The sequence below is a fragment of the Pelodiscus sinensis genome, chromosome 4 (genome assembly GCF_052426305.1).
Source record: "Pelodiscus sinensis isolate ZL-2025 chromosome 4, ASM5242630v1, whole genome shotgun sequence".
NCBI classification, from domain to species: Eukaryota; Metazoa; Chordata; order Testudines; family Trionychidae; genus Pelodiscus; species Pelodiscus sinensis.
In genome coordinates this window covers 52,305,438-52,333,030 of record NC_143055.1, presented here as the reverse complement: position 1 = coordinate 52,333,030, position 27,593 = coordinate 52,305,438, and the positions used below count along the sequence as shown (strand labels likewise).

The following is a 27,593-nucleotide window of genomic DNA, read 5'->3' as shown; positions in this document are numbered from 1 at the left end:
TACACCACTGTGGTTTAGGGTTTTTGAAATAGAAGAAAGAAATTTATTTTTCTGGTTAAACATTAAGAATATAAGGGTACCCCCCCCCCCCCCCCCCCGGTCCTTCATGGCTCTGCTTATGGCTTTGATTGTCATAGTACAAGTTGAACCTTTCTAGTTTGGCACCCTTGGGAATTTGCTGGTCAGTAGTTACTAGTGGGATTACCAACACTTCCACTGCTTACTGGACTCTTCGAAGAAATTTGGGGTAAATTAGAGCTAAATAACAGCACAGAACAGTGAGAGCCCGGACTGGTGACTGTAAAGAAATTTTATGGGATCATGGGAAACTTGGCCACACCCATAAGTGGACATTGAGACAATGGATTTTGATAGACCAGAGAGTGCTGGATAGTGAGCTTCAACCTGTACTTAGTTTACATTTAGGTTGGGGCCTAACCAATGGGTGATAAAATCTGAAAATACAGCTTTCAATCTTAAACTTTCTTTTTTTAACACAGATTATTCAAGCAACTATTACACTGTACACTTGCATACTCAGACTGAGTCTTCATACATTATCTGCAGGGCCGGCCTTAAGCCGATTTGGCCGAATCAGGCCCCACGCCTAAGGAGGCCCCGCACCTGGAAGTCGGCTCATCTCCCCCTTGCCTGCGCATGCTGCCGGCGTTTGCAGGTGGGCGGGGAGACGCCTGGGTGTGACATGACGTCACGGCCTGGGATTTTAAAACTGTTAGCAGCAGGCGGTGCGTGGCGCCGTGCGGCCTAGCTTCCGATTCCCCTCCCTCGGGGCCCCCTTCCTCGCCTGGAACTCAGTGCCCTTCCGATCCGGCTGCAACCCCTTGAAGGGCTCGTGCCGCACATGTGAGCTGTCGGCGGCAGGAAGAGCGGCTCCGACCACAGCTTCCCCCCGCTCCACCTTTGTGGCAGCTGCAGGGAGAAGGCGCCTCTGAAGTCAGTGCGGGGAGCTTCCAGAACTACCCCTCAGCGCACTCCTGAGTCCTTCTCAGCCCTGCCAACCCTGGGATAGTCGCCACCAACAGGTGTGGGTGTTGGAGGATCTCTGGGCTCCCAGGCCCCTCCTGGAGCTGGGACAGAACCAGGAGTCCTGCCTCTGAGTTCTCCCTCCCTCCCTCCCCCAAGCTTGGCCCTCACCTAAAAGGCCCCTTTTCTTCCCCCCCCCCCAACCTTGTTAAATGCGTCACAAGGCATCTGTTGTGCCAAGTCTAACATTGTCATATTGAAATGGTGAATAGGGGAGTTCCCAGGTGTTATTTGGAGGTACTAAGCGTCCCCCTACCCCCACCTCATGTGTCCCCAACTCCAAATCACGTGGCCCTGGCAGGAGAGGCTGAGGGACTGGGGCTTGTTCAATCTGCAGAAGAGAAAAAGGGGGGGGGGGAGGAAGTTGAGAGCAGCTTTCAGCTCCCTGCAAGGGGGGGAGGGTACAAAGAGGTTGGTGAGAGGCTGTTCTCAGTGGGAGCAGGTGGCAGAATGAGGAGCAACGCTGCAGTGGGAGGAGGTGTGGGTTGGAGATTAGGACAGACTCTTTCTCTAGGCCAGTGGGGAAGCCCTGGGCTGGGTTCCCGGGGGGGGGGGGGGGGGGGGGGCAGGAAGAATCTCCATCCCTAGAGGTGTTTCAGTCCCAGCCTGGCTGGGATGTGGGGGTGGGGGATCCTGCTTTGCATAGAGGATGGACTCCTGAGGGCTCTGCTTACTATGGGGTTCTGGGGCTCTTCTCTGTCTGTGAGCTTCACAGGGGAACAGGAAAGCGCAAACTATGGGGGCAGCCTGGCGGGGTAACAGGATGCACGAAGTGGGGGCACCACTGCACAGAATGATGAGAGTGCAAGAAGAGGGGAGTGACCACTGGCAAGGAGATGGAGGTGCAGGGCACAGGGTCCTACCAGCAGTGGGGTGCAGGAGTGAGTCCAGTCCCCTGATGGGCAGCAGGAAGGCTCTGAGGTGGCTGTGGGACCTCGGCTTTGGAGTCTGCTCTCCCCTGGTTGGCAGGGCTAGCCTCAATGTTTACGTGAAGGGTTTGTCTCACCGGGGTTTCACCTGCAGCCTGTCTAGCTCCTCACACCCTGGGAGGTGTCTGTGCTGGCCACAGCTTCCTGCCCAGTGGGCTGTAGCCGGGCTGTGAAGTGGGGCAGGAGCAAAGTGGAAAGCAGAAGGTAGGGGAAGGGAGAATGTAAGGGAAGAGGGTGGGAGAGGAAGGGGCTTGTGCGGAGGGGGAGGGGAAAGAAAGGGGAAGGCACCAAGAGACAGAGTGTAGGAGAGACAAATGCCAGGGGGCCAAGTGCAGACAATGAGGAAAAGGGCAGGAGGGGAGGTGTCAGTGGGAGGGGGACAGGGTGCTGCTGGGAGAGAGGAAGGGCATTGGGAGCTAGAGGGGGGAGGGGAAGGTGCTGGGAGAAGGCTTGAAAGAAGGGGTGGGCATGAGAAAGGCGGGGATGGAGTAAGGCATGTCTGAGGGCACGGGGCATGAGGGGAACTGGGGCAGAGGTGGTGAAGGGATAGGCATCAGGGAAAAAGAGGGCAAAGGGGGCAGGGGCAGTGAGGGAAGGGGGAAGGCACCAGGACGGTGCAGGGCTAAGGAAAGGTGCAGGTGCCAGGGGATTCTGGGGGTGAAGCAGAAGGACACAGACCTGCAGGGGAGGGACCAGCACCAGAGGAGAGACGCAGGGCAGGTGTGTAGAGGGAGGTGTTAGAAGAAGCGTAGCTCACATGGTCAGAGTGGGACTCCTGGAGGAGTGGGCACATGGGGAAGAGAAGGGCTGGTGGAGGGGGACAGGTTGCAGGAGGGCTGAGGGCAGTGAGAAGGGCAGGAGTCAGGACAGCAGAGGAGTGTGAGGAGTTGGGCAGCAGGCACCAGGGGAGATGATGAAGCAAGGAGAGGAGACATGGCAGTAGAGAGAAAAGGTAAAGGTTTATAAAATATTTATTAACTTGGTATGCTGCCCTAAACCTTGTCTGGGCCTGATTTGTGATTCTCAGTCCAGCAGTGATAGTTAACACCAGACCGAATTTGGCTTCTGTGGGGGGATAGGCTTTGATTAATTGCTTAGGCCCCACAGCAATTGCTTACCTAAGTCCCCATTTTTTTTTGCACTCAACAAAAAATCCTGGGTAGAGTTCAAATTGGGCCCCACACTTCCTAAAGCCGGCCCTGATTGTCTGTTTCATTGTATAGTCCTAAAATGACCAGTGTTCCAAAAGTTGCTACTCCATGTGGTAGTTCTAATGTGGTGGAAGCATTTAACGCAGCTGTATACATATGTAAAGGATGTCCTACAACTTTAGGAACCTTTACATCCATTGATCTGAGAGCATGCACTTAAAAAACATTGCTGTGAAGTACCAAAGGCAAATGCATGATTGTTAGTAGGAGTGTTAAAATGTGTGTAATTAAGTAACCATGTAACTGCTGAAAACTTCAGCATGGTTACATGATTACAGGTGGAACGGTAATCAGCTCCCTTGGAACTGGTGCATGTGGAGAGCTGTTTTTTAAGCCAGATTCCTGCATGTACCAGCTCCTACCTGCTGTTCAGTACAGGGTGGCAGGCAGCTCCCCAAAAGCCAGTGCACACAGGGAGCTGACGTTTAAGCAGGCTCCCTGTGTATTCCAGGAGCCTGTATTAACAGTGAATGTTAACCAATGAGTCCAGGCTCATCAGTTAATGGTGTACACAGTTACACTTTCACATCGCTACTTAGTATGTATTCCGAGCTGTTGGCTAGGCAAGGTTTTTCTTTCCTCCAGTAACATAGAGGAATTCTCACAAAGACTCAGAGTTTGAAGGGGGAAATATTAGCTTACTCTTTTTAAAAATAACACACCTAAACCAAGGGAATTTAAAGAAGCTTTTCTCCTTTTCAGCACACCTTAGTTCCACTTTACCCAGACATACAGTCGAAAATCTGATTGACATAAATCTGTTGCTATGAAATTGAACTTAATGTCGTAAACTCCATTTTAGTCAGGTTAAAAGAAAAGATAAGTTGTAAAGGAACAAACCCTTACTCAAGATAACTGCTTTAAATAATTTTCTCTCATTATTTGGGAAGTGAATTAATTATAAGCATAGAAGTTTGCTTCCAGTATAAAAATAACTCTTTACAAATATAGGGTTACTGCTTGCTTATTTTTTGGTGTTTGAACAAAATACATGTACTCTTGTTGTACAATATAGTTGTGCTCTCACTTCTGTAGTTTGTAATAGAATAGTGGTTTGATATTTGTAATTTTGGTGTTGCATGAATACATTTTTAGTTTTTATAAAGGCATACGCTTAACCTAAAGATGGAGCCAAAACTGATTGAGAGCATTTTTTTTAAGTATTGCAATGCTGGGACAAATGTGCAAGAACAGCTTGCAGTTTTGTAAGTACAGCCACTCCGATTTGCAAATAGGACGTATGCCTGCATATCCATTCTGCATAGCTAGTGGCTGATAACATGTTTATGGGCCACGTCATCTCAAATGGTCCCTTGAAATATGTAACTATTTATGCTAAACAATCTATTTCTCTTTAGATTTAGCTGTGACATTCTGGGTGTGTTGACCAAAGCTGAAGATGTGTGTAAGCTCAAATTCTCCCTTGCCAATAGAATTTGGACCAATAATATACATACCTTGCCCACCTTGTCTTTCTAATATCTGGGGCCCAACATGGGACAGGACAAAATTGCAGTTTTGACTAAAAAATAAGTGTGCTTGTAAGTTTTATCATCTTATAGGAATGTGTAATTTTTAAATAGATCAAAATGTGTGTATATTTAATTAAAAATAATCTTGTTTTCAGATCCTAGCAACTTGATGTTGAGAATTTACAGAGCTGAATCATATGCTGGTCTCCACGAGTTTAAAACAGCCATAGAAGAGCTAAATGTTATCATCTCTAAAATGCCAAATTGGCCAGAGGTAAGATTTGCAGGCTGAGGATTTCTAAAAAATCTAACTTGTCTTCAGTATAATTAATGCTAAATTATGATGTTCAAATGGCATCAGAATAACTTGGCTGACCCAGTTATTCTTTATTTAAACTTTTAAATTAGTATTGCCTACATGCTCGATCTAAAAAAATACTCTTAAATTGGGGAGTTAAGAGTTGTGCAAAATACTGCATTTCTGCATCCTTGTTTTATATCTTTATCAATTTTTATTTTAAACTTTTCAGAGTGGAGGGTTCTTGCCCTTTTTCGTCAGTGAAATGTCTTGATGCTATGCAAATATTTTTTTTAAAGTTGTATTTTTTGTTCTTGTATGACACAGACCAGTCTTCTCCCGCGCCCCTCCACCCCCCCCCCCCAAAATGATCCCAGTGCACCAATGGCTCACAAGAAAGTTCTAGGTGGGTTGCCACATCCTGGGCTGTTTTAACTCGACACTAGGCCCTGACCTAGGCAAACTTACATTTCTTCTGGTCTGGGGTGAAAGAGGAGTTTTTGGGGCAAGAGGGTGTTGGAAAACAAGACCGTTTCTCACCAACCCCACAGTGATGGCTTTCATCCATCCATAGATAGGCATGGCTCTTTGCTTGGGCATTGTGACTTGGTGCCTCGGTGCCACTTAAAGTTTTGTGGCCATCCCACTGTCCATATAGAGATGGCCAGGCCAAATCTTAGTGGTGCTGCAAACCCATGCACATGGCTGCTATATTGCTCACTTGTGTTGGCCAAGCTACTCTTCTGTCATGGACAATAGCTGCTGCAACTGTTGTGAGATAAGTAGCAATCTCATCTCCAGCTCCCCTTTACCTCTGCACCAGGCTGGAGCTAGGGTTCCATTGATGCACAAGTTGTACTATATGTAATGGCGGGGTCACAAAAAGATGTAGGGTCTACTTAGTAAAACGTACAGTGACTCCTAGACAAGATTGAAGACATTTGCTTTAAAACTAAAGAGAATCCTTTTACCATCTTGTTACTATTAAATAGACAACTTTATTTATGGTATTAGGTTTGAAACTAGCTAGCTGTTACAGGCTAGGTTTTGACATGCCTTCTAGTTTGGCAAAGCCTAACTAAGCTGCCTGAATTTCAGACTTCTGATCTATGCCATCTTATTAGAAAAACTTGGATGTGGCATTTGGGAGGTAACAGTAAAAAGTCGAGGCAGGGGTGTGTGTGTGTGTGTTACACTTCTGATTCTAAAACAGCTTTTTCCTAAGTTTGGATTTGTTTAAAATTAGTCTTGGCATATTTAACTGTGGTGAGGAGAAAGGGGCGCTAGCAAGACAAAATACGTGTGTTGGAAGGCTTTGGAAAGGACAGGGTCCTTGCTTTTTTAGCTTTCCTTGGACTTCTGACAGAGCAGTTTGCTTTAACTTGACAAAGCTTTTCAAAAATATCCATGGTGGAGCAAAAAGGAGGGGATGCCATTAACTGGAAATCTAATGTTCAAAAGCTATTTAAATGTTCGGTAGTTCCTTTTGCTGACCCCGAGCCCCCTGCTAGCAGTTGTGGTGGTTTTGTATGCTCCAGTAGCCTGTAGTATACAACAGGAGAGAGAGAGAGAGAGAGAGAAACATTTTAAAAAGACTTGCAAAGAGGAAATTCTATACAGAAGAAATAATAAAACTGACTACACAAAATGAAATCAATAGACAGTGTAAATAAGCTATTCTTTGTAGCAAAAGTACTGTTTTCTTTTTCATTATTTTTGTTGGTGGCAATGTGTGTTCAAGATTGCATGTCTTTCAGTTGCTAAACGGAGAACATTTTCAGTAGCTGGGAGGGCAGGGCAATTTGTCTTGTGAATTAAATTAAAATATTTCTTGTCTTAAAGTAATCATGTAACTATCACCATTGTATGTAAGCTGAAGGCATTGCTGGTCTTTCATGAAGATTTTCATGGAGTGAAAGATATTTGATTCTCAAATATGTTCCATGATCCCTGATTTAAATGTAACTTTAATTGTGAATTTCCAGGCTTTGCTTTAAAAAAAAAAATCCTTTAAGAGAAAAAACTTGAAAAGGTAAATATTTACCAATTTTAACTCCAGTTTAACTAGTTCTTTGCATAGTACTTGTGGATGACTCTGGATGTGGTGCAGGTAGCTATAAGGCAGGGTCTTTCTGGAAAAATGTGCTGCTTGTATATGCTGCACATAACTTTAACATGGAAATTTGAATAAAAATGGAATTTTATATTTAAAAATGTCTCTTTAGAGTTTTGGACTTAGTGTAAAAATTAGGGATGTGAACGGTTATCTGATTACTGGGTTAACTGGACCCAAATGGGTAATACTTACTGGTTCTGGTTAACTGGTAATATGGGAAAGGGAGGACTGTGTCTGGAGCAGCTCACCACCTGCTGAAGGTTGGGGGCTGTCTCCAGTGGCCCAAGCGCAGTCCTCCCTCCCTCCAGCAGGGGTTGCTCTGGCAAAGGATAGGCACTAGAGCCATCTCCAGCTCCAGGATGGGACTAGGGGTGGGAGCTCTAAGGGATGCTACAGCCAGGTTGGAGTGGTCCCCAGCCTGGGATCCTGCTTTAGTCAGTTAACCAATTAAACAGTAAGTGGCCTTAACGTTTAATCAGTTAACTGATTAACCGGGATTTTTACATCCTTAGTGAAAATATAATCACTTTTTCACTATTTTAATGAGGAAAAATGTTATATGGTAAATAATTCTTGGAGTAGTCCTGTAAGGGAAGGTGTATTCATTTTTCATTATACCTACAGAGAAACTCAGCTTGTGAACAAAGCATCTCAAAAATTGAGCTTGCTCTATAGCTTACTCCAACAAAGTCTGAGGACCTTTTTAGTCTTCATTCCTAAAAAGGTGGACATGTAAGAGAATCCTTCCCTGCTCCAAGAAATCTGCCCCAGATGAGTAGAGGCAGAGATTTTTCTTAGGAGGAAACTTTCATCAAACAGCCATTGTAGGGAAACTGTCTCAGCCATTAGTTGTGGAATTATGGCAGTTACTCTGCAGGTAAAGATGCACTGAATTTCCTTTTTATAAACTTGGTTTTGGCCTAAAATTATTATAAAATGTCATATTGGCTGTAATATTGTTAGAAAAAGTTGTGATGAATTGGACAAATTTTTTCAGAAGTTCCAAAGGTGTATTAAGTCACGTTCACTTCATAGTAATGAACAATCTCTGTTCTTTAGTTGTAACTCTGAGGTGCTGTTTTAGCTGCATAGAGGAAGGAGACTAGAGAGCATAGTATGTTCCTCCTTTCTGTGGACCTTCTAAGCTTTGCAGAAAAGGCATATTCTCTTCCCTATCGTGTCTCTCAATTCTTTCCTGCACGTAAAAAGGAAAACAAATGCAATATCCTAGTATGTCCAAACATTATTATAGTTTCTTTAATGAAATTATCAAATGTTGCTTCTATATTTTCAGATTTACTTCAGAAAAGCAAAAGTGCTGCATGACGCTGGGTTTGTAGGTGATGCTTTACAACTGTTACTACAATGCTTATCCCTTGATGAGGATTTTGTTCCAGCAAAGTTAGAAGTAGAAAAGGTAACTTGATAGTTTGTGGCCCACTTTACATTAGAATGTCAGTCTTTAATGTATTTAGGCTCATGACCTTTGCAACTATAAAATGTTCAACTAAAGTGTAAACAAAAAACAGGACTATGTAGCACTTTAAAGACTAACAAGATGGTTTATTAGGTGTTTCAGCTAGACTAGACTAACACGGCTACATATCTATTACAACTAAAGTTTGGATGATTTTATTTTCAGGAATTTAATTTTCTGTGCAGAGTACAGAGTCATAGTGTCCTTGGATAAAATAAGTGTGCACCAACATACTCCACACAAATCTTTTTTTTTTTTTTTTTTTTTTTTTTTTAAGATGAAGTTGAGTTACGGCAAAATATGTGTAATTAATCCATTTAGAATAATAGTTGGTATGGTTTTCAAGTAAAACAGATGTTGCTCAATTTTACAGAAATCGGATTTTCATACTTTCCAGAAAATGTCAAATTGAGTACAAAAATCAAATGTTTTAAGTTTTTCATTCTATGGACACAAATATATCTGCATTGTCAACTTTGCACAATGCAAATTAATATATTTTCAGAACTTCATATTGTTTAATTACAAGCTCATATTTAGGTGTGTGAGAACCTCACTTTCTGTAAGATGGGAATTTAAGAGATTAATTTATGTATAGAAATAAGGATATCCAGTATCAGAGGGGTAGCCGTGTTAGTCTGAATCTGCAAAAGCGGTGAGGAGTCCTGTGGCACTTTATAGACTAACAGAAGTGTTGGATCATAAGCTTTCGTGGGCAAAGACCTACTTCGTCAGATGCATGTCAAACACTTCTGTTAGTTTATAGGGTGCCATAGGACTCCTCGCCGCTTTTGCAAAAATAAGTTCGTAATTATTTAATTAGGAGCAGAATTGTACTGAACTGAATTTGTGCGACAGCTGATAATATGGTAGTGAGTAAACGGAAGGGTATATTTTAAAATTAAGAAATTTAGATATAAAGTAAGCTGCTTCGTGGTGGTCATGTAGTTATATTCACTGAAGTCATAGTTTAATCTTTTCCTCCTAATCGTAATGTTAAGATGTTTATCTTATAGACATTGTGTGATTTGCTGTCACCAGAAAATGTGAGAGAGAGTTTGAAGGAATCTGCTTGGACTTCGCCTCATATACGAAATAAATCTTTTATGCTTGGTTCTGAGATGGAAGAGTCTGACTGTAATTTACAGCTTTGTCCAGAGCAGGTAAGTAATGAAAACCATGTAATATTATATGTATTTTTTCTCTTGGTTAGTAGATTAGGTCAGGGCATCAGAACTTAAGCTCTTTATCAAACTTTTATTAAGCTCCTTTCCTATTGCATGTATATGCTGTAACATCTTTCTGCCTGCAAGCTGTAGAATTTTCTGTTTGATTTAATGAATCAGCTGGAAAATATTGTAATTTTTGACAATTGATAAAACACAGGCTAGTGCACTTTTCATTCGTTTCATTAGTTAATATTAACTCCAAAATAAAAAGGTATCATTATACATTTTTCCAAATAATTCAAAATTTCTTTTCCAAAATTATTTTCCTCTTTGAAGCAAATGAGGATTTTAATCCCTTTTTTAATTTCAGCAGGAGCTTTCTTGACCTACCAAATTCCATAAGTTAACTATTGAGTCTGGTTGTGCAGTGAAGTTTATTATCTGAATTTGGCTTCTACTTATTCATGTTCAGTTGTCATAAATGATTAGTTAAAATTTGAAAATAGGTACTGTTAACCATTCATTTTATTTCTGTAGGATTTAGGAGTGCCAGAGATAACAGTGGCGTCTGTCAGAGGAAACCTAAATCGTGTACAATCTGCCCATGCTCTTAACTCAGCAGAAAAGCTTACTAAAGGAGATGGATTAAAAAGGGTTTCTTCTGAACCTCTGCTTTCTGGACAAGAAAAAGGTGCTCTCCTAAAAAGGAAGCTTTCCCTTTCAGAACAGGATTCCACAATGTGCGAAGATGGAAGAAGCAAACACAAAAAACAAGGAGGTAAATAGCTGCTTAATGTTCAGATTAGACATACTTATTTTGATTTGTGTTATGTCTTCACACAACATGTGTTCTTGTTTCTCTTAGAAACTACAAAAATGGACACTGCATTTTCTCTGGTTTGTGGAACAGTACCACAGCACTTAATCGATGTTGCGGATTTTGAGTGCTCTTTGTGTATGAGGTAATGTATTTGCCCACATCTTTGATGCATCTATTTTTTTTAATGTAAGAACTAAAGCAAATTGGTTTATTTGTATTAGAGATCCAATTTATTTGAGAGTAGTGGTCTGCAATGAGCATAAAGTCACGCTAGACGAGCATGATGATCCCTTCTTGCCTTAGTCTGAGTTTGTGAGTATGTCTGCACTACAATGTAAGACCAGAGTTAGTAGAACTTGAATTAGCAGACTCTCTGCAGTTGTTAATCTAGACAGGAGCGGCCTGAGGCCGGCTGCAGCAGCTGGCGCCCCTGCCTGAACGGCTGTCAATGGCCATGATATCATCGGGCGCCCGGGCCAGCGGCACCCTAGGCAGCTGCCTAGCTCGCCTAGGCTCATGGGCTGCCTCTGAATCTAGTTTGTGTGCATCTATGCTCATTTGTAACCCCAGGTAGGAATTGTTGAACCCAGGGTCCCAAACTGGGGCTTCAGCATCTTCACTAGTATCAGAGGTTAGTCTGTATCCGTAGAAACAGAGGGATGCTGTGGCATCTTAAAAATTCATAGATTTATTTGGACATGAGCTTTTGTGGGCAAAAACCAATGAGGTTTTTTTGTCTACAAAAGCTCATGCCCAAATAATATAGTGAAGACACTTAATATATTTTGTGAGTGATTCCAACCACCCATATCCCAGCCTTCCTAGAGCTCTACCAAAATATGATTACTCTAGTCCTGTGACACTCAGATGAAGGCTTATGATTCACAAGTGTCTCTAATGTGTCCTTTTGCAGCCCATGATATTAGGCACAAATTTTAAAATCAGTGTTTTATGTTCGAAGCTTGGGTTTATGTTGCAGCAGAGACACTTGAGTAGGTAGACTACTTGGGCCCTTGCTGTTACCCTTAGAGTTTCAGACTTGTGGTTATGTCTACACAGCAATGAAAACTTGGCTCAAATCTAACACCCCCCCCCCCCCACACACACACACACATCAGTTCTGCTAAACTAGGACTCTCTGCAGGGCCAGAGAGTCCAAGCCCCCTTCTATCTCCATGTGCGGAATTAATTTTGCTTTGTATGTTGATATACCGTTGATGATGTGGCGCACACAGTTCATTACACATGTGGGGTTGACAGGGATGGAAGGAGGCTCAGAGCTGGGGCGGAGTAGGTGAGACCTCTGTTTAGGAGCGTGGGCTCTGGGGTGGGATTAGGGATGAGAGGTTTAGGGTGCTAAAGGAGGCTTAGGGCTGGGACACTGTTGTCAGGGAGGTGTGGGCTCTGGGGCTGAGGAGTTTGGGGTACAGAGGCTGTTAGGAGAGAGGACAACCTCCCCCCCCCCCCCCGGCACTCTTTTTGCCACAGCTGCTCTGGCCGGGGAGTGGTGTTACTCCATGGTGGCGGCAGGTCTGCCTGGGGGGTGCCCTTGTAGGTCCAGGGCGTGGGTAGAGGCATCCATCTCTCCTTGTGTAGCTTTGAGTGCCTGCACAGTACTTAATAGGCAACTGCACAGCCACACATCTTGGAGGGAACGTAGGTGCAAGCCCATATTAAGTTTGGACCTTGAATTGCTTTTCTGTGTGCATGTGTCCTTGGCTTGAATTGAATCTCTGAGGTCTTGCAGATACACCCCAAAGTTCTTTGAGGCAAATTTTCTTTTTCTCTCTGTACTGATAATCTGTGGTGCAGTCTGCAAATGGAAGCCATGTCTCCGTTCTGTAGTAGCTCAGGTCACTGTTAACCCATTGTCTGCTGAACACTGATCTGCAAGTACACTTTCAAACCAAAGTTTTTAATGGAGAGTGGTCAGAAGAAGCTTTTTTGCGAAGAGTTGCTTCCTAGTCATAAGAGCAGAGTCAGATTTTCAGTGCACATTGCCTTCTTTTGTGTACACAGCCCAGATGGTTCCAGGAGCAAGGGCCAGAGAACGGGGACTATGCAGGTGCCCTTCAGGAAAAAGGAGTTACAGAACTCCTGGCTCTACATGGCTAGGGAAAGCTGGTCCCCAACACCCTAGTTGCTTCCACTCTCTGGGGCATAGCTGCTTGGTTCCTGCTCTTGTCTCTGCCCATGGTTTGGGGGGGGGGGGGGGGGGGGAGGGGAGAGGGAAGAATGCTGGAGCACACTATACTGTAAGCCCTCGGGAATCACTTAATCTCTCTGCAGTTGGGTTGGTGTGGGTGTGTGTTCCTCTTACACTTGTATTTTATAATAGAGATTAAAAAAACAGCCAAACAAAAACACCTTTATTGAGAACCCACTTTAAAAATTAAAAATTGCAGAGCTTCATTTTAACACTTGGACAGCCTGGAACTGATGACCAAATTATCCTGTGAGCAGGTGCACATGGGCATTTCCCTACCATTATGACTCTCCCTCGAGGTGGAGAACCATGGTAGATGAGTATAAATTTTTCTCAGATAGCCACCAAAGGAGCTAACTATGCAGTTATGCCTGCATTCTATCAAGAACACCTTCACAGTTAGGGTACGTCTAGACTATAGGGTTTTGTCGACAGAAGTTTTGTCGACAGATACTGTTGACAAAGAGCGTCTAGACTACATTCAGTTCTGTTGACAAAGCAAGCTGCTTTGTCGACAAAACCCTGTAGTCTAGACACAGCCCTACATGCAATAACACCTTCTGTCAACAGAACTCTGTCGACAGAAGGCGTTATGCCTCGTAAAATGAGGTTTACCAGCGTCGACAAAACTGCTGAGTTCTGTCGACGTTATGTCGACAGAACTCAGCGGTAGTGTAGACGCAGGTATAGTTTTGTCGACAAGTCCACTTTTGTCGACAAAACTCTGTAGTCTAGACACACCCTTAGAGTGGGCATTAGTGTTAAAATGCAGTGGAGACAGTCAGCTGACTCAAATCCTGTTAACCCTTGATTGGCATTGCTTTATAGAAATATTCTTAGTACAGTAATTTTCACAGAACGGGTGACCAGATGAATAGTGGGGGTGCTAAACCCATATTCCTGCCTGTCCTGGCACTGCGGACCATGCTGCGTCTTGGAAGTGGTCCGCAGCAGTTCTGGCTCCTAGGTGGAGGCAAGTAGCCAACTCTCAAGATGATAAAATCAAATCGAGCCAGTCATAGATGTGCGCAGCACATTTCATTAGGGTGTGCTCTCAAAGAATTTTTTTAAAATGTACTCTTTGACACACCTCTGGGGGTAATATTTTTGGGGCAATTTGGACACAGAAATAAAAGTTGTCATGTGACACCCCTCCTCCCCAAGGACTTTTCCCACCATCCTCTTACCAACAGGGATTAGTTTGGCCCTCACCAACCCCTACTCCTCCCATGCCACTATCCTGCAATTCCTTTAACCCAGTATATGTGACATTAACTCAGGGGGTGGAGAGGTTTGGGGAAGTGTCCCCTCTAAGAGTTGCGTCCCATGAGCACAATAAATTTTGTGTTGTGCACCAGTACTGAGTTTGTGGCTTGTTTGAATGTGCCACTGTGGCACCCAAGTTATTAATAAGTATCTTATAAACCTCTACCCTTTCCCTCTGCTGCCATTTCTCCTCCCCTTGCTCCATCAGCTCCCCTGGTGCCTGCTGCCTCCCTACCCCCAACCCCTCACCCACTTCTGCTGTCCTGACTCCTGCCCTTCTCACTGCCCTCAGCTTTCCTGAGACCTGCCCCCCTCCACCAGCCCCTCTCCTCCTGTGCCCATTCCTCCAATAGCCCCATGCTGATCATGTGAGCATCCCCTCTCCTAACACCTCCCACTACACACCTGCCCTGCCTCTCTCCACTGGTGCTGGTCCCTCCCCTGCAGGTGTCTGCCCTTCTACTTCACCCCCAGAATCCCCTGCATCTTCCCTTACCCCTGCACCCTCCTGGTGCCTCCCCCTTCCCTTACTGCCCCTGCCCCCTTTGCCCTCTTTTTTCCTTGATGACCACTCCCTCACCACCTCTGCTCCCCCCCCCCCCCGTTCCCCTCTGCCCTCACACATGCCTTGCTCCATTTCTGCCTTCCTCATGCCCACCCTTTCTTTCAAGCCTTCTCCAGGCACCTCCCCTTCTCCCCTCTAGCCTTCTGAAGCCCTTCCCCTCTCCTCTCCTCTCCTAGCATCATCCTGTCACCCCCTCACTGACACTTCCCCTCCTGCCCTTTTCCTCATTGTCTCTACTTGGCCCCCTGGCATTTGTCTCTCTCCACCACTCTGTCCCTTGGTGCCTTCTCCTTTCCTCTCCTGACCTGCCCCGCTCCCCTCAGCACAAGCCCCTTCCTCTCCGACCCTTCCCCCTATTTTTCCCTCATCCTCCAGCAGCTGCCAGCTGGTCTGTAACAGAGTTCTAGGGTCGCCCTGACTGTCACACTTCTGGTGCTCCCACTAATCTGTGTGTCTTAAGTTTTTTAGCCCCTTTTTGGGCCACAAACCCCCACCCCGCAGTCTCTGGTTCCCAAAGTTCCGACAGTCTCCCCATTACTTGGTGCCTGCACTGGGTCTGACTCATAGGGTTGCCAGGTGTCCAGTTTTCTACCGAACAGTCTGGTTTTGGAGCCCTCTGTCGGGTAAAAAGAAAAAAAAATCCAGAGAATACCTGACACATGCAATGTCTGGTATTTCCTGGTTTTCCGGCTGGGTAGCAGGCTGAAGCCTGGTGGTGGCAGGGGGAATGACTGAAAGGTGGGGCGCAATTGGTACTGGGAGCCTCTAGTGGGGGGGCGCGAAGTAGAGCTGGCGGGGGGTCGGGAGTCGCAGGAAGTGGGGGGGCGGTCGAGGAACACGGGGTTGGCAGGGAAGAAGAGGGGAGCTGGGAGGACGGTGGGATGGGAAGTAGCTCTGGGGGGAGCGGGGGGGAGCTGCACTGCTCCTGACCTCCCTCCTCCCTGGACAAGCCTCGCTGTCCCCAATGCCTCCCTCCCTAGGCCAGCCTCATTGCCCCGACCCAGCCATGCTGCCCCTGGGCCAGCTGCATTGCCCCCCGACGCCGGGCCGAGCCCAGCTGCACTGCTCCCGGGCCCAGAGTGGCCCCCTTCCCACCCCGAGCGCAGCCGCACTGCTTCCGGCCCCTGCCCGGAGGCGGGCACACCTCCCCCCTGCCTTTCTGCCCAGGGTTTAAACTTACCTCACTTGCTGAGGAGGCGGAGCGACGATTCTGCTCTCTGCTGCCTGTTTCCGTAGGGTCCTAAGACCCGCCGGTTTTAGCCACGCACGCGTAGCAAACCCTGAGTAGCGTCTGTTCCCCAGGCGCCAGAGCGGCCCTTTGAAACACTAGGGCGTGCCTGGGCACACCCGTGTGCACGCCAATGAAGCCAGTTCCATTTCAAAACAAGTAAAAAATGAGCTCCATCCATTTTTGCTCAGCAATGCCTGGAAACAAACCAGGAAGCAACCAGTGGGAGTGCAGAGTTAGAGATTGGGGCGGGGCAGCCTCTAGAGCTGGACCTGCCTCTGGCTACTTCCAGGTTGCAGTGTGGTCCGCAATTCCAGAACAATCCCACTGCGTCACTGACTAGGAGCTACCCAAGAATCCCCTATCCCAGCCATGAGCCCCTAAACCCCCTGCCCTTCTGCATTGTAAACACCTCATCCCCAGTCCTATTCCAGAGTCCCTACCTACATACTGAATGCCTGTACCCTCTCTTCCGCCTCCCCTTCCCCCCCGCAGCTTGTACTATAAACCCCTCCTCTCTGGCCCCACACTCCCAAGCAAACCCTTCAACATTCCCCTCTCACACACTTAAACCCCTCATCCCTGTGGCCCCACCCTGGAGCCTGCACTCTAGTTGGAAGATATAATTATGATGGGTCATGGGCATCAACAATTTTCTTCAATTGGGTCAGGAGGGAAAAAAAAATATGAAAACCACTACCTTAGTGGATAGGTATTGGTAAGGATGTATTTAATTTTATATGTGAGTTAAAACTGGTGTACTAGCCTTAAATCTCAATTAGAGGACTTTGCCGCCTGCTCGCCACACTTACCAACCCCCCTCTCATTGGTTGCTTTCATGGCCAGAGAGCCTGATGATGTCATTCTGAAAGCTAGATTATACTTTTTGTATCTAGAAATCGTTTTGTTGGATAAATTGACAAATACTGCTTTGCACTTGTACCTAAATGTAGCCTTTGGTTTAAGGTATTGGTTGCGATTCTCAAAATAGTACAGGGGTTTACTCATGTCCTTGAAAATCTCACCTCATCTTTTAGTTGATTATTTTGTGGTTCCTGAAAAACCTTTCGGTCATTGTTGTGTGTTCTATAAATACATAACCTGTTCTAAAGTATTAAAAATCAGAAGTAATTATAATGGATGCTTATGATGGTTGAATCATAACCATTGTAATATCACATTAAGTTAATATTTTAAGGAAGCTCTCCCTGCATTTGTGTACTTATTTATATAAATATACTTAGACATTAAATAGTTGTACTTAGAAATATGATCATTATGACTATGAAGCACAGAATAGTTGAACTGGGCAGTGTTGAGAAAATGGGAAAACATTCAAAACAATTTTAGCATAAATCTTGTATTGATTTTCATTTATATAACTGTTTTCTTATAGGATAGTTAGACTTCTTTAGAATGGATTTAAAACGTTACAATTACCGATTATCAATTGTTGACTAATTTTTTTAACATTGTTCTAGGTTATTTTTTGAGCCAGTGACAACTCCTTGTGGTCACACCTTCTGCAAGAATTGTTTAGAACGCTGTTTAGATCATGCACCACAGTGTCCCCTATGTAAAGAGAGCTTAAAAGAGGTAAATCTTCAGAATATTTATTAATTGGTGGTTGAAGGAATGCTAGACACCATCATGTAAAAAACAGATGACTTGAATCCACGCAGATGCTTTCTGATCCAAAAAACACTTGAGTATTGATAGGGCCACATGTATTCCATATTTTGGTGGCCACATAATTTACCCATGCTGCAGAATTAAAGCTGTACCAACTTTTATACCTAGTGAATAGCAGTTCTTTTGTAATTTTTGCTATCACCTTTTCCCCTGTATTGCTTCTCTCTGGAAATTGACTAGGCAGAGGAAATAGCGGCACTGTCTAGATACGAGTCCTGTCAAATGCACTAAATAACCTGTAACTTCTTTCATTTATAGTAATTTTAGAGTTTACAACTAATAGTAGCTAAGTCTTCATGAATGTCTCAAGTTTGCTTTGTCTTTAATACTGTTTTCTTATGACAGATTTTATAGTTCCTTATCCAGTTGAAGTAATTTTAATAAAAAATACCTTTGAATTTTGTGTTAATGTTATATGAGAATGTTGCCAACAGTTGAGACATGTTTTATGGTAAATATATATCTGTACATTTTTATTTTTTTAGTATTTGGCAGTTAGGAAATATAGCGTCACAATACTACTTGAAGAATTAGTGGTGAAATATCTAGCTGATGAATTATCGGAGAGGAAAAGAATTCATGATGAAGAAACTGCTGAACTCTCAGAGTAAGTCTACCATTTTGGCCTTTTTTTAATGACAAAAAAATGTTGAAAGCAAGACTACTGGCTTTTTTGCAGAGCAGCATTGTCAGTGTCCCCTATGGGTGCTGTACTTGAGTTTTGCTTTGGTCAGATTTTTGGCAATGCTCATTCACTCTGCATGTGTGCCACAGTTACTCTCATGCACTGTACTGAGGAGATACATAGCTGCAACAGATAGACCAACCTCAGTCCCTTTTAGACTGAATCTGCCTGAAACCGAGAAATTCACTTGTGCTCTCCTGCAGGAACTACAATGAATAAAACTACAGATTGAACTTCTCTGGTCTGACATCTGTGGTCTGGCCTGATTTTACTTACCTGGTTGTTCAGGTACCATGAGTGTGACCAAGTTTTCTGTGGTCCCATAAAGTTTAAGCCACCAGTTCTGGCTCTCAGTTTTCTGTGCTGTTGTTTAGCTCTAATTTACCCCTAAATGTCTCCTACAGCCCCAGTAAGCAGGGGAAGTTGGTGGTAATGCTAGTAGACAATATTGACCTCCTGTGGTTCAGAAAATTCTCTGGTTCAACACCAGTCATGTCCTGAGGGTGGTGGACTAGAGAAGTTCAACCTGTAGTTTCTTTATTTTACTCTTTTATTATTTGTAGTTAGTGTGTACCTTGTTAGTTTTTTGGAATCCTTTTTTCATTTTGTTTTGGTCACAAATTTGTGCCTCATTCCTGTCCCTTGAGTTGTACTAGGGATGTAATAGAATAGTCAATTAACTGATACACAAAAGCTTAGAGGTTAATGCTATAGATTACACGCATTCTTCTCTCTCTTCTCCCTCCCCCCCACCCCCGGTCAGTAATTTTTTTTTAACAGGCTGGCCAGCTGCCCAGCTCTGTCCTGGCTTGCCCTGGATCCTGGACCTACCCCCGCTGCAGTTCTGCATTTAAAGTGTATTAGGAGGTAGGTGGGCAGGCAGCTTGAGTCCCCTGCTGGCCCCATGCTTCCCACTTTTGAAATATACGAGTGTGCCACAGGCTCTTGCACATTTCAAAAGCAAAGCCTGCAAGGAACAAGGGGCCAGCGGAGGACTGCTTGGGTCCCCTGCTGGCCCCGTGCTCTGTACAGTGCTTTTGCCTTTGAAATGTAGGAAGAGCTGGCTCTTGCTACGTTTCAGAGGTGGAGGTGCCTTTATTGACTAATCAGATAGCCAATGGAATCTGAATTGACTATTTGATTAGTTGATAAATCTAAATTTACCGTCCCTATTTAGTATAGGTGGACTTCCCAAAAGTCCATTTTACACATCAGCGTTCTGGAATTCAAAGCTGTAAATTATTTCTGCCAGCACTTTCTCTGATTCAAGGTCAGTCTGTGGGTGGTGTGTGAACTGGTGGCTGGAGGAGGTTAGCTTCCCTAGTTCCACCCTTTCCATGCCCCTTCTTGCTAGAGCCTAGAGCTTGCCCTCTGCAGCCACTAGCCCCTGCCACAGGCTAGCCTCCCTGCTCCTGGGAGGCTATTTGCTTCTATTGTGGAGACCGCTAAAAGAGTGCCAGTATTCATTCAAAGACTTTCTAAGTTGGCTTCTGACTGGATCCTGTCATGCTATAAAGCTTTTAATATGCCCACCTGCCAGATATCCGTCTACATCTGTTGTTCTATTGATGGATGTAGATTCGGAAGAGTGCTTCATGGGCTTTGGTCTATACCAATTCAGGACACTATGCCATACATGATGCTGCTTGAGTAGATGCTGTCATTGCCTCTGCAGTTTTACTGTTAGATTTAGATTGAGTTCTGCAGTTCCCGTCCCCTTCAAAGGAAGCCACCTCAAATGGAACATCCAAAGCGATGTTGCTCGAAAGAAAGAAAAGTTACTTATTTAGTAAATGGACTATTTCAGGATGTCCCCTCGTGGTTGTTCCTTTACTCTCTCCTTCCACCTTGCTTTAGAGCGTTGTCTCCTTAAGCTTTTGCAGTGGAGAAGAACTGCTCTCTACAGGCGAAGAGAGTAGGTAGGGAACATGTGGAATGAAGGAGCACTGTTGCCAAAAATCTCAGACTGATGGAGGGTGAACATGTGAAATGAAACACCTATATGGGGATATAGTTTGAAAAACATATTTAATATTTGTCAGGAAAAGTGTTAACTTAGTAAATATTAATTTTCTGCTTCTAACTAGTATGGCATGATACTAAAACCAAAATCAAACAATTTTTGGAAGGGTCTCTTAGGTGACCTTAAGATTGATCATGTTAAATGTTGCCAGACTCGTCTTTCTCCATTCTGTTTGTTTACATACTTCCTGTTCAGCTTCAGCTTTGCTGACGTTACTCGTAAATACCCTCTTGTGAAGCTTGAGGAAAAACATAATTCTGAATTTCACTCAGAATTACATGATAGATAAAACTGAACAAAATTAAGTGGGGAAAATGACTACTTTCACTAATCTTTCAGTTGTAATATTAGGGGTTACTTTTATTTAAGTATAAAACATTTAAAGTGTGACTTTCAAGTTGTTCCTTTAATGTTTAGAACCATCTGTCTGTCTGGCTCTGGTTGGAGGCTGAGGCTGGCCGGGGATAGGTAGTCAACATACTAGTTGCTTTCCCTCCCATCCCACTGCCTCTATCAGCAAGAGGGGAGAAGAGGAGCGGGTACTTCAGAGAAGCAGCACTGCTTGAAGTCTGTGGCTGTACGCTGGCCTGCAGGTGGCATTGCTGCTTTGAAACGCCACGGGGAGCCCAGCGTCAGGTTCCTGCTGACTTTTCAAAGTGGCAGTGCCATGTGGAGCCTGGGATCAGCTGGGGACTCCCCTGCTGACCCTGGGCTCCATGCAGCGCTGCTGCTTGAAATGTTGCAGGCAGCTCAGTGTCGGGCTGCATGTGGAACCCAGCATCAGCTAAAGTCTCCAGCTGATGCTGGGTTCCACGCAGCGCTTTCACCTTTGAAGTGTAGCAACAGCCCTAGGACTGTTGCTATACTTCAAAGGTAGAATCGCCCTATTGACTAACTTAATATTTGATGGAGTGGAGTAGGGGATAGGGCAGTTGCCTGGGGAGTGCAGAATGGTGGGTTCAAGTCCTGCCCACAGTGGGAGCAGCTGGACAGCTGCCCCAGGGATGGAGCAGCAGAGGAAAGGCAGCCCCACCCCAGCACCAAACACAGCTGGCATGTACAGCAATAGCTCCATGTGCTACCCCTCATCCACAAGTCCTAACCCCACAGACTCCACTGGCCACAGTTCTCCATTATTGATCAATGGGAGCTGCAGGAGTGGCGTCTGCTGGCAAGGACAGTGTGTGGAGAATTCCTGCTCTGACCTTCTCAGGGGGTGCAGGAACATGCCAGCCACCTTAGTCAATATTTAATATCCTTACTCAGTGGTCCTGACAGCTAGGGTGAGGGGAGAGCTGTGGCCGGCCTGGCCTGGCCTTGAGAGTTTCAGGGGTGGGAAGCTGGAGCCAAGGGGGGGGGGCAGGTTGGTGAGTATAGCAAGCTGGGGGGCACTGCTCCCTTGTTTGTTTTTAAATATCCTTCCACTTATATCAGGAAGGGGGGTTAGGGAGGGGTAATATAGGATACACGTATTTTCATGAACACAAATTCTTTATTTAACAAAACGGGGGGGAGGGGAGGGGAAGAGAGAGATTGAAACTCTGGTAAGACTGGGGAAAGGAGGTGGGAGAGGGGAGGGGGAAACCTGGGAGGAGGGAGCTGGAAGGGGGAAGCAAGGGGAAGAACGGGGAGGGGAAGCTCAGGGTTGGGGGGATCTGGCTGGACCAACTTGATTTTCATGCGAACCTGCTCCTGGTTTTGCATGTGGCCTTTGGTGGCCAGGCTGGCAGCTAGCCTGCCATAGATGGCTGTTCTCCCCCATCTAGTGCGCAGATCATGGAAGTTGGGGGAATCCTCCCCCCCTTCCTTTCCCCAGCCTGAATAAGGTCCACGATCTCTGCCCTGGACCAGGAAGGTGCCTGTCTTCTCTGGGCCCTGGCAGGCTCCTGGGAGCTGGAAGACTGGGGAATGGTGAAGGGGTGGGTGCCACTGGGTTACTGGCTCATGTTTTGGGGTCACTGGATTGGGGCAGTGACTGCTGGCTCTGGGCTGGCAAGCTTGGAGCTGGCACAGGCACTATGGCCAGAGTCTACCCCTTTTAAGAGTTCTGGGAAGTAGGGAAGCAAGAGGAGTGCTCTTGGTTGAGGCCAGAGTGGCCACCAGGGCACCCTGGGAAGGGCTGGAGGCCCCCTATTTCGAAATAAGTGTCTACACAGCACTTATTTCGAAATAGCTGTTTCGAAATTGGTGTTATTCCTCGTTGAATTAGGTTTACCAATTTCAAAATAGCGGGTGGCTTGCATAGATGCTAGGACAGCTGTTATTTTGAAATAACTTTGATGTGTAGACATACCCTGAGTTGACTCATGTAGTAGCAAGCAGTTATGTAGTACCCAAGCAAATTTTAAATTGTATTGCACTCCTTTTTTTGGGTCCATCTCTGGAAGTAATTCAGTGATGAATTGCAGTATCTGCAGCTAGAGAAACTATCCCGTAATTTAGGAAAAACTTTCATAGATTGGTGCATGTCACAGAATAAGTGTTCTTGCAATGATATATTGAAAATGTTTGTGGCTATACATATTTGATCAGAATAAAATTACTGTCTATAATAGATTTTTGTGATGTTCTCTTCAATGTTTAAAGAGCAATAAACATTCACCCTGCCAGGAATTTATGACTTCAGGTATAATGAAAATCAAGTGACACTTTTTATTTTTTTTAATTGCCTTTGCCAAAATATATGTATTTCAGCAATTTTGCTGTTAATCATGGCATATAGTCTTGTGGTTAGATTTTTTAAATGTGTATTTAATTTGTTTTGTATTTGTCCTTAGCTTGACCAAGAATGTTCCAATGTTTGTTTGCACTATGGCATACCCCACTGTGCCTTGCCCTCTTCATGTGTTTGAGCCAAGATACCGACTGATGATTCGCAGAAGTATGGAAACTGGGACTAAACAATTTGGGATGTGTATCAGTGATCTTCAAAACAAGTAAGCATACAATTCTGATGCTTTGATGCAGCTAAGAGTTCTACACTAATGTTATCCTGATTTTTCTGCCTCCTCCCCGTTGTGGAAATGTGAACTTAGCATTGCTGACACTGCTTCTGGTTCTAGTTTTGCAGATTATGGTTGTATGCTGCATATTAGGAATATTCATTTCCTACCTGATGGCCGGTCTGTTGTTGACACGGTTGGTGGAAAGAGATTTAGAGTTTTACAGAGAGGGATGAAAGATGGCTATTGTACTGCAGACATTCAATATTTGGAAGATATTAAGGTATCTATAACTCTCTCTGAGCACTAACCCTTAGTTTTATACCATTTGTTCATAAAGATTCAGCTTCAAATGGTTGGGGTGTCAGAGCAATTGCTGGGAGACCGGGTTCTCTCATACTGAAGAAAAATAGAAATAAATGGCTAATGTTGTTTCTAGCTGTGTTGAGATAGAATTGTGCTTTTCCCAAAATCAATACTAAAAGAGAATTCTATCAACTTGCATGCTATAAAAATTACTTTTAATGGCTTCATAGCCAATAACTAATTTTTCTAATTAAATAAGGTGTAATGACATTTTTTGGACAGCTACAATCTATTCATCATAACTATAAAACACGCCAAAGTATTGATTGTCATGAGAAATTCTTGATTTGAAGTGAGGAATACCTGTACCACAAGATTTTTTTTTTTCTTCTCCTTTCCACCATCACCCCTCAAGGCTTGGATGAATGCCAAGGCTTACTGATTGTTGTTAATAGTTGAAATGGAATGTGTTAAACTGTTTATCTGTGTGTGTGTGTGTGTGTGTGTGTGTGTAGGTGTAGGCTTACTCTAGTGTTCTATCATAGGTTGCAGATGAAGAAGAGCTGAAGAAACTGAGAGGGCTACATGATTTGGTATACAATCAGGCCTGTAGCTGGTTCCAAAGCTTGAGAAACAAATTTCGCAGCCAGATCCTTCAGCACTTTGGGCCAATGCCAGAGAGAGAGGAAAATCTACAGGTGAGCTAAGATTTCTAGCACCAGTTGCTCATTCATTACTTTAAAAAACTTTTCCTTTAAAAAAACAGCTTCATTTAGCCAAGTATGTTAAATTATCTTTTTTATTTGTAAGTTTCTTCTATGCTGCATTTATATTGATAGTATTTCCTTCTGAAGACAAGAACACACAATCTGCATTAATTCTTCAAACACTGATGGCTATATCTTGTGCATTAGTACTCATACTTTTCAGCCAAAACTTCTGCAAGACTAATTTTGACTACTTGATATACAATAAGTTTTCAGCTAGAAGTAAATAATACTGTATGTGCTGCACACACGAAGGGGGCAGTGCCCCTGCTCACTATGCTTGCCAAACTCCTGTCCCTTGGGGTACACAGCCCTGGCTGCTGGGGAGGGCCGGGGCCCTCCCCTTCTCTTCTGCCCCTTCCCCCGCTGGGGCCACAGCTAGCACTGGCCTCTCATGGCCCCCCTTGTAGTCCCTCGGCCCCCTCTGGCTGCTGGAAGAGGGCCGGGGCTGACACAGAGGGTGGTGGCAGCTGCTCTTCGCTATACTCTGGGACCCCGACACTTCGGGACCCTGCGGGGAACTGCTGCCATCACCGGCCTGGAGCACTAGCCTCAACTCCCACCCCCAAGATTACAGTGCCAGCTAGGGATGTTAAGGACTAGTCCACTATCCGATAAGCTTATCAGATAGTCAACTAGTCGATTCCTTCACACACACACCCCGCCCCCGGTACCCCTATCAGAGGCAGCAAGGGTGGGGGGAAGACTGGGTGCTTCAAAGAGACAGCCGCCGCACAGCTCAGTCAGGGATCAGCTGTGTGGCATTTCTGCGGAACCTTGGATCAGCTGGGGAGTCCCTAGCTGACCCTGGATTCCGGGAAAATGCCGTGTGGAACCAGAGTCAACTGGGGAGTCCCCAGCTGATCCTGGGTTGTGCTGAAATGCACGTGGAGCCTGGGATCAACTGGGGAGTCCCCAGCTTAGCTTTGCTTTTTATTAGCCAAATTTTGTCCACTGTTAGCTAGGCCTCAGGCCTCAAACCAGGCCTTTGCTACATGGGCTTTTGTTTCAGGCCCTGTTCTTACGGGGGCATGGAGAGTACTTATTTATGTTAAACCCCAATGTTTTATGCCATTGTTGTGTTCTGCATCTGAGATTGAATTAGTTCCACAGTGTAAAACACAAAACACACATGTAAAGGACAAAAAAGCATATTATTCATTTTGGGTTAAATTGTTATTTTTTTAATAATCCATTTCATTTTAATTTTAGGCACCACCTAATGGGCCAGCTTGGTGTTGGTGGCTTCTAGCTGTCCTCCCGGTAGACCCCAAGTATCAGCTCTCAGTTCTCTCAATGATGTCTTTGAAAGAACGCCTAATCAAAATCCAACATATACTCACATATTTTTCTAGAGACCAATCCAAGTGACTAACTGCCTGGATCTTCCTGAAGAGTTACTTTGTTCTGGTTGTAATCTCAGCTGGAGTTTTTGCTGCCTTTGCACATCTTGTGCTGATTTGAAAAGTGCGATGAAACTGCTTCCCTTTTCTCCTGAGTTCCCCACCAACTTCCAGAATTATCTGGTTCTTCTAATGGGCACCGTCTACAACTAGGATAGGCCACTAAAGTTGCGCATGCAAATACCAATCCAGGCACAGAATCAGTGGAAAAAATCTACACAATTTGCACTATGTATGAGAGCGTGTGTCATGCTAAGGCTTTAGAATTTATCACCACTGACTTTTAAAGCTGTGAGAAATGCAAGGCTTAAGGCTGACAGTCCAAGTTTACAGCATTAAGGATGCATTTTGTTGCGAATAAGAACTTGCCTCAGATACAACTGTCCTTTTGCTATTTGCACAAATATTTGAAATACTGAATGTTGCTATTGTAAAACTGTCTTGAGTATGGCACAGATTCTTAATTATCTTATTTGAATCATAGAACAAGTGATGTATTATATGATGAAATTAGAGAGTTTTAAGGAACAATTGCAAAAAAAGATGAATATGGTACTTCTGTCAAAGATAATTAAACTGTGAATATGGCTTATATACCTATAACTGCATGTTTTAAAGGGAAAATTGAAAACAAATTTAGTACCAGTTAAAATTTTATTGGGCTTTTCTGACTGGTGGTTCTTCTGGGCACTTCAGTAGTTTATAGAGCTTCTAACAAAAAAAGCTTTAGTATAATGTACTAAGAACTGTGCATTGAGACTTTTTTTGAAGAGACAAGCTTAGACTGATTTTTAAAATGTTTATTCATTTTTGGTGCCTCTATGCCTTATTCATGTTACTGGTAGAGCCCACTTTTGTAATTATCTGTTTGTTGCATATTTGTGTCTGACATGTTAGCTTTCTTGTATGTAAATAATTTGTAAAATATTTCTTACAAATCTTGCTTTTGCTAATATATTGAATTTTCAAGAAAAGCTACGTTTGCACTACGTTTGCAATATTTTGTAACAACTAAATGTTAGTTTTATAAAAATGTTTTCGTACATTTCCGTTTGAGGGCATCTAACACAAAGCAAGAAGCATGTTAACCTAGATCAGGGTTGCAAGCACATCTTGGACATGATTGTGGTATGCACATTGATTTCCTGTCATCAGTTCCTATTCTTAGAGGGGTTGCTGTGTTTGTCAGTGACTTAAAAAAAAAAAAAAAATGTGGTCCTCTAGTTAGTCTCTAAGGGTGTGTCTAAACTACAGGGTTTTGTTGACAAAAGTGGACTTTTGTCGACAAAACTAAACCTACCGCTGAATTCTGTCGACATAATGTCTGTCAACAGAAAGCATTATTGCATCTAAACTGTCCTTTGCGTATACACTGCCATGTCAACAAAGCAGCTTGCTTTGTCGACAGAACTGAATGTAGTCTAGATGCTCTTTGTCGACAGATACTGTCGACAAAAGCCTGTAGTCTTGTGCTACAGGTCCACTCGTTTAAGGTGGGGTGTTTTTTTTTTTTTTTTTTTTAAGTTCCCGTTCTGTTAGTCAAATTATTCTGGTAAGACCTCACTGGTTCCTAGACTGTCTTGTTTTCTCAGTCCCTCCTTATTTTAAATTGTCACCATATTTAATGTTGGACATTCTTAAGAATTAAAGAAGTTGAGTTTTACATTTTAAGATTTCCCTTGCTCTGACATCTACCCTTAGGCTTCTTCAGATGTTAGAGGCACATAAAATTCATGTGACTTGCGTATTCCCAGAGCCTTGTCAATACAACTTGATGATCTTTAATTTTTATCTGTTGAAAATGCCACTTTTTAAATTAAGTAATACGGGAAGGGAATTTTTTTTTTTTAGTTAATTTCTTAATACTCTGCTTTAAAGGCTTTAGTCAGACTAGGTTCTCCCTTCCTTATTGCTCATGTCACCTCCACTTAACCTCTTGTTACCGCTGTTGCTCATGATACCATCTACATGTTT

The 27,593-nt window shown here is 44.1% G+C and overlaps 1 protein-coding gene across 1 annotated transcript in view; it reads left to right on the top strand.

The window, feature by feature from the left end:
- Nucleotides 1-26,597, top strand: part of LONRF1 (LON peptidase N-terminal domain and ring finger 1) — a 29,074-nt gene extending 2,477 nt beyond the window's left edge. The window contains exons 2-12 of the mRNA XM_025179944.3: nt 4,812-4,930; nt 8,365-8,487; nt 9,564-9,710; nt 10,254-10,494; nt 10,582-10,678; nt 17,283-17,397; nt 17,979-18,100; nt 22,979-23,137; nt 23,264-23,426; nt 23,995-24,147; nt 25,429-26,597. Coding sequence (XP_025035729.2) covers nt 4,812-4,930; nt 8,365-8,487; nt 9,564-9,710; nt 10,254-10,494; nt 10,582-10,678; nt 17,283-17,397; nt 17,979-18,100; nt 22,979-23,137; nt 23,264-23,426; nt 23,995-24,147; nt 25,429-25,587 — 1,598 coding nt within the window. The 3' untranslated portion in view covers nt 25,588-26,597. The remainder of the gene's footprint in view (nt 1-4,811; nt 4,931-8,364; nt 8,488-9,563; nt 9,711-10,253; nt 10,495-10,581; nt 10,679-17,282; nt 17,398-17,978; nt 18,101-22,978; nt 23,138-23,263; nt 23,427-23,994; nt 24,148-25,428) is intronic.
- Nucleotides 26,598-27,593: the final 996 nt, after the last annotated feature.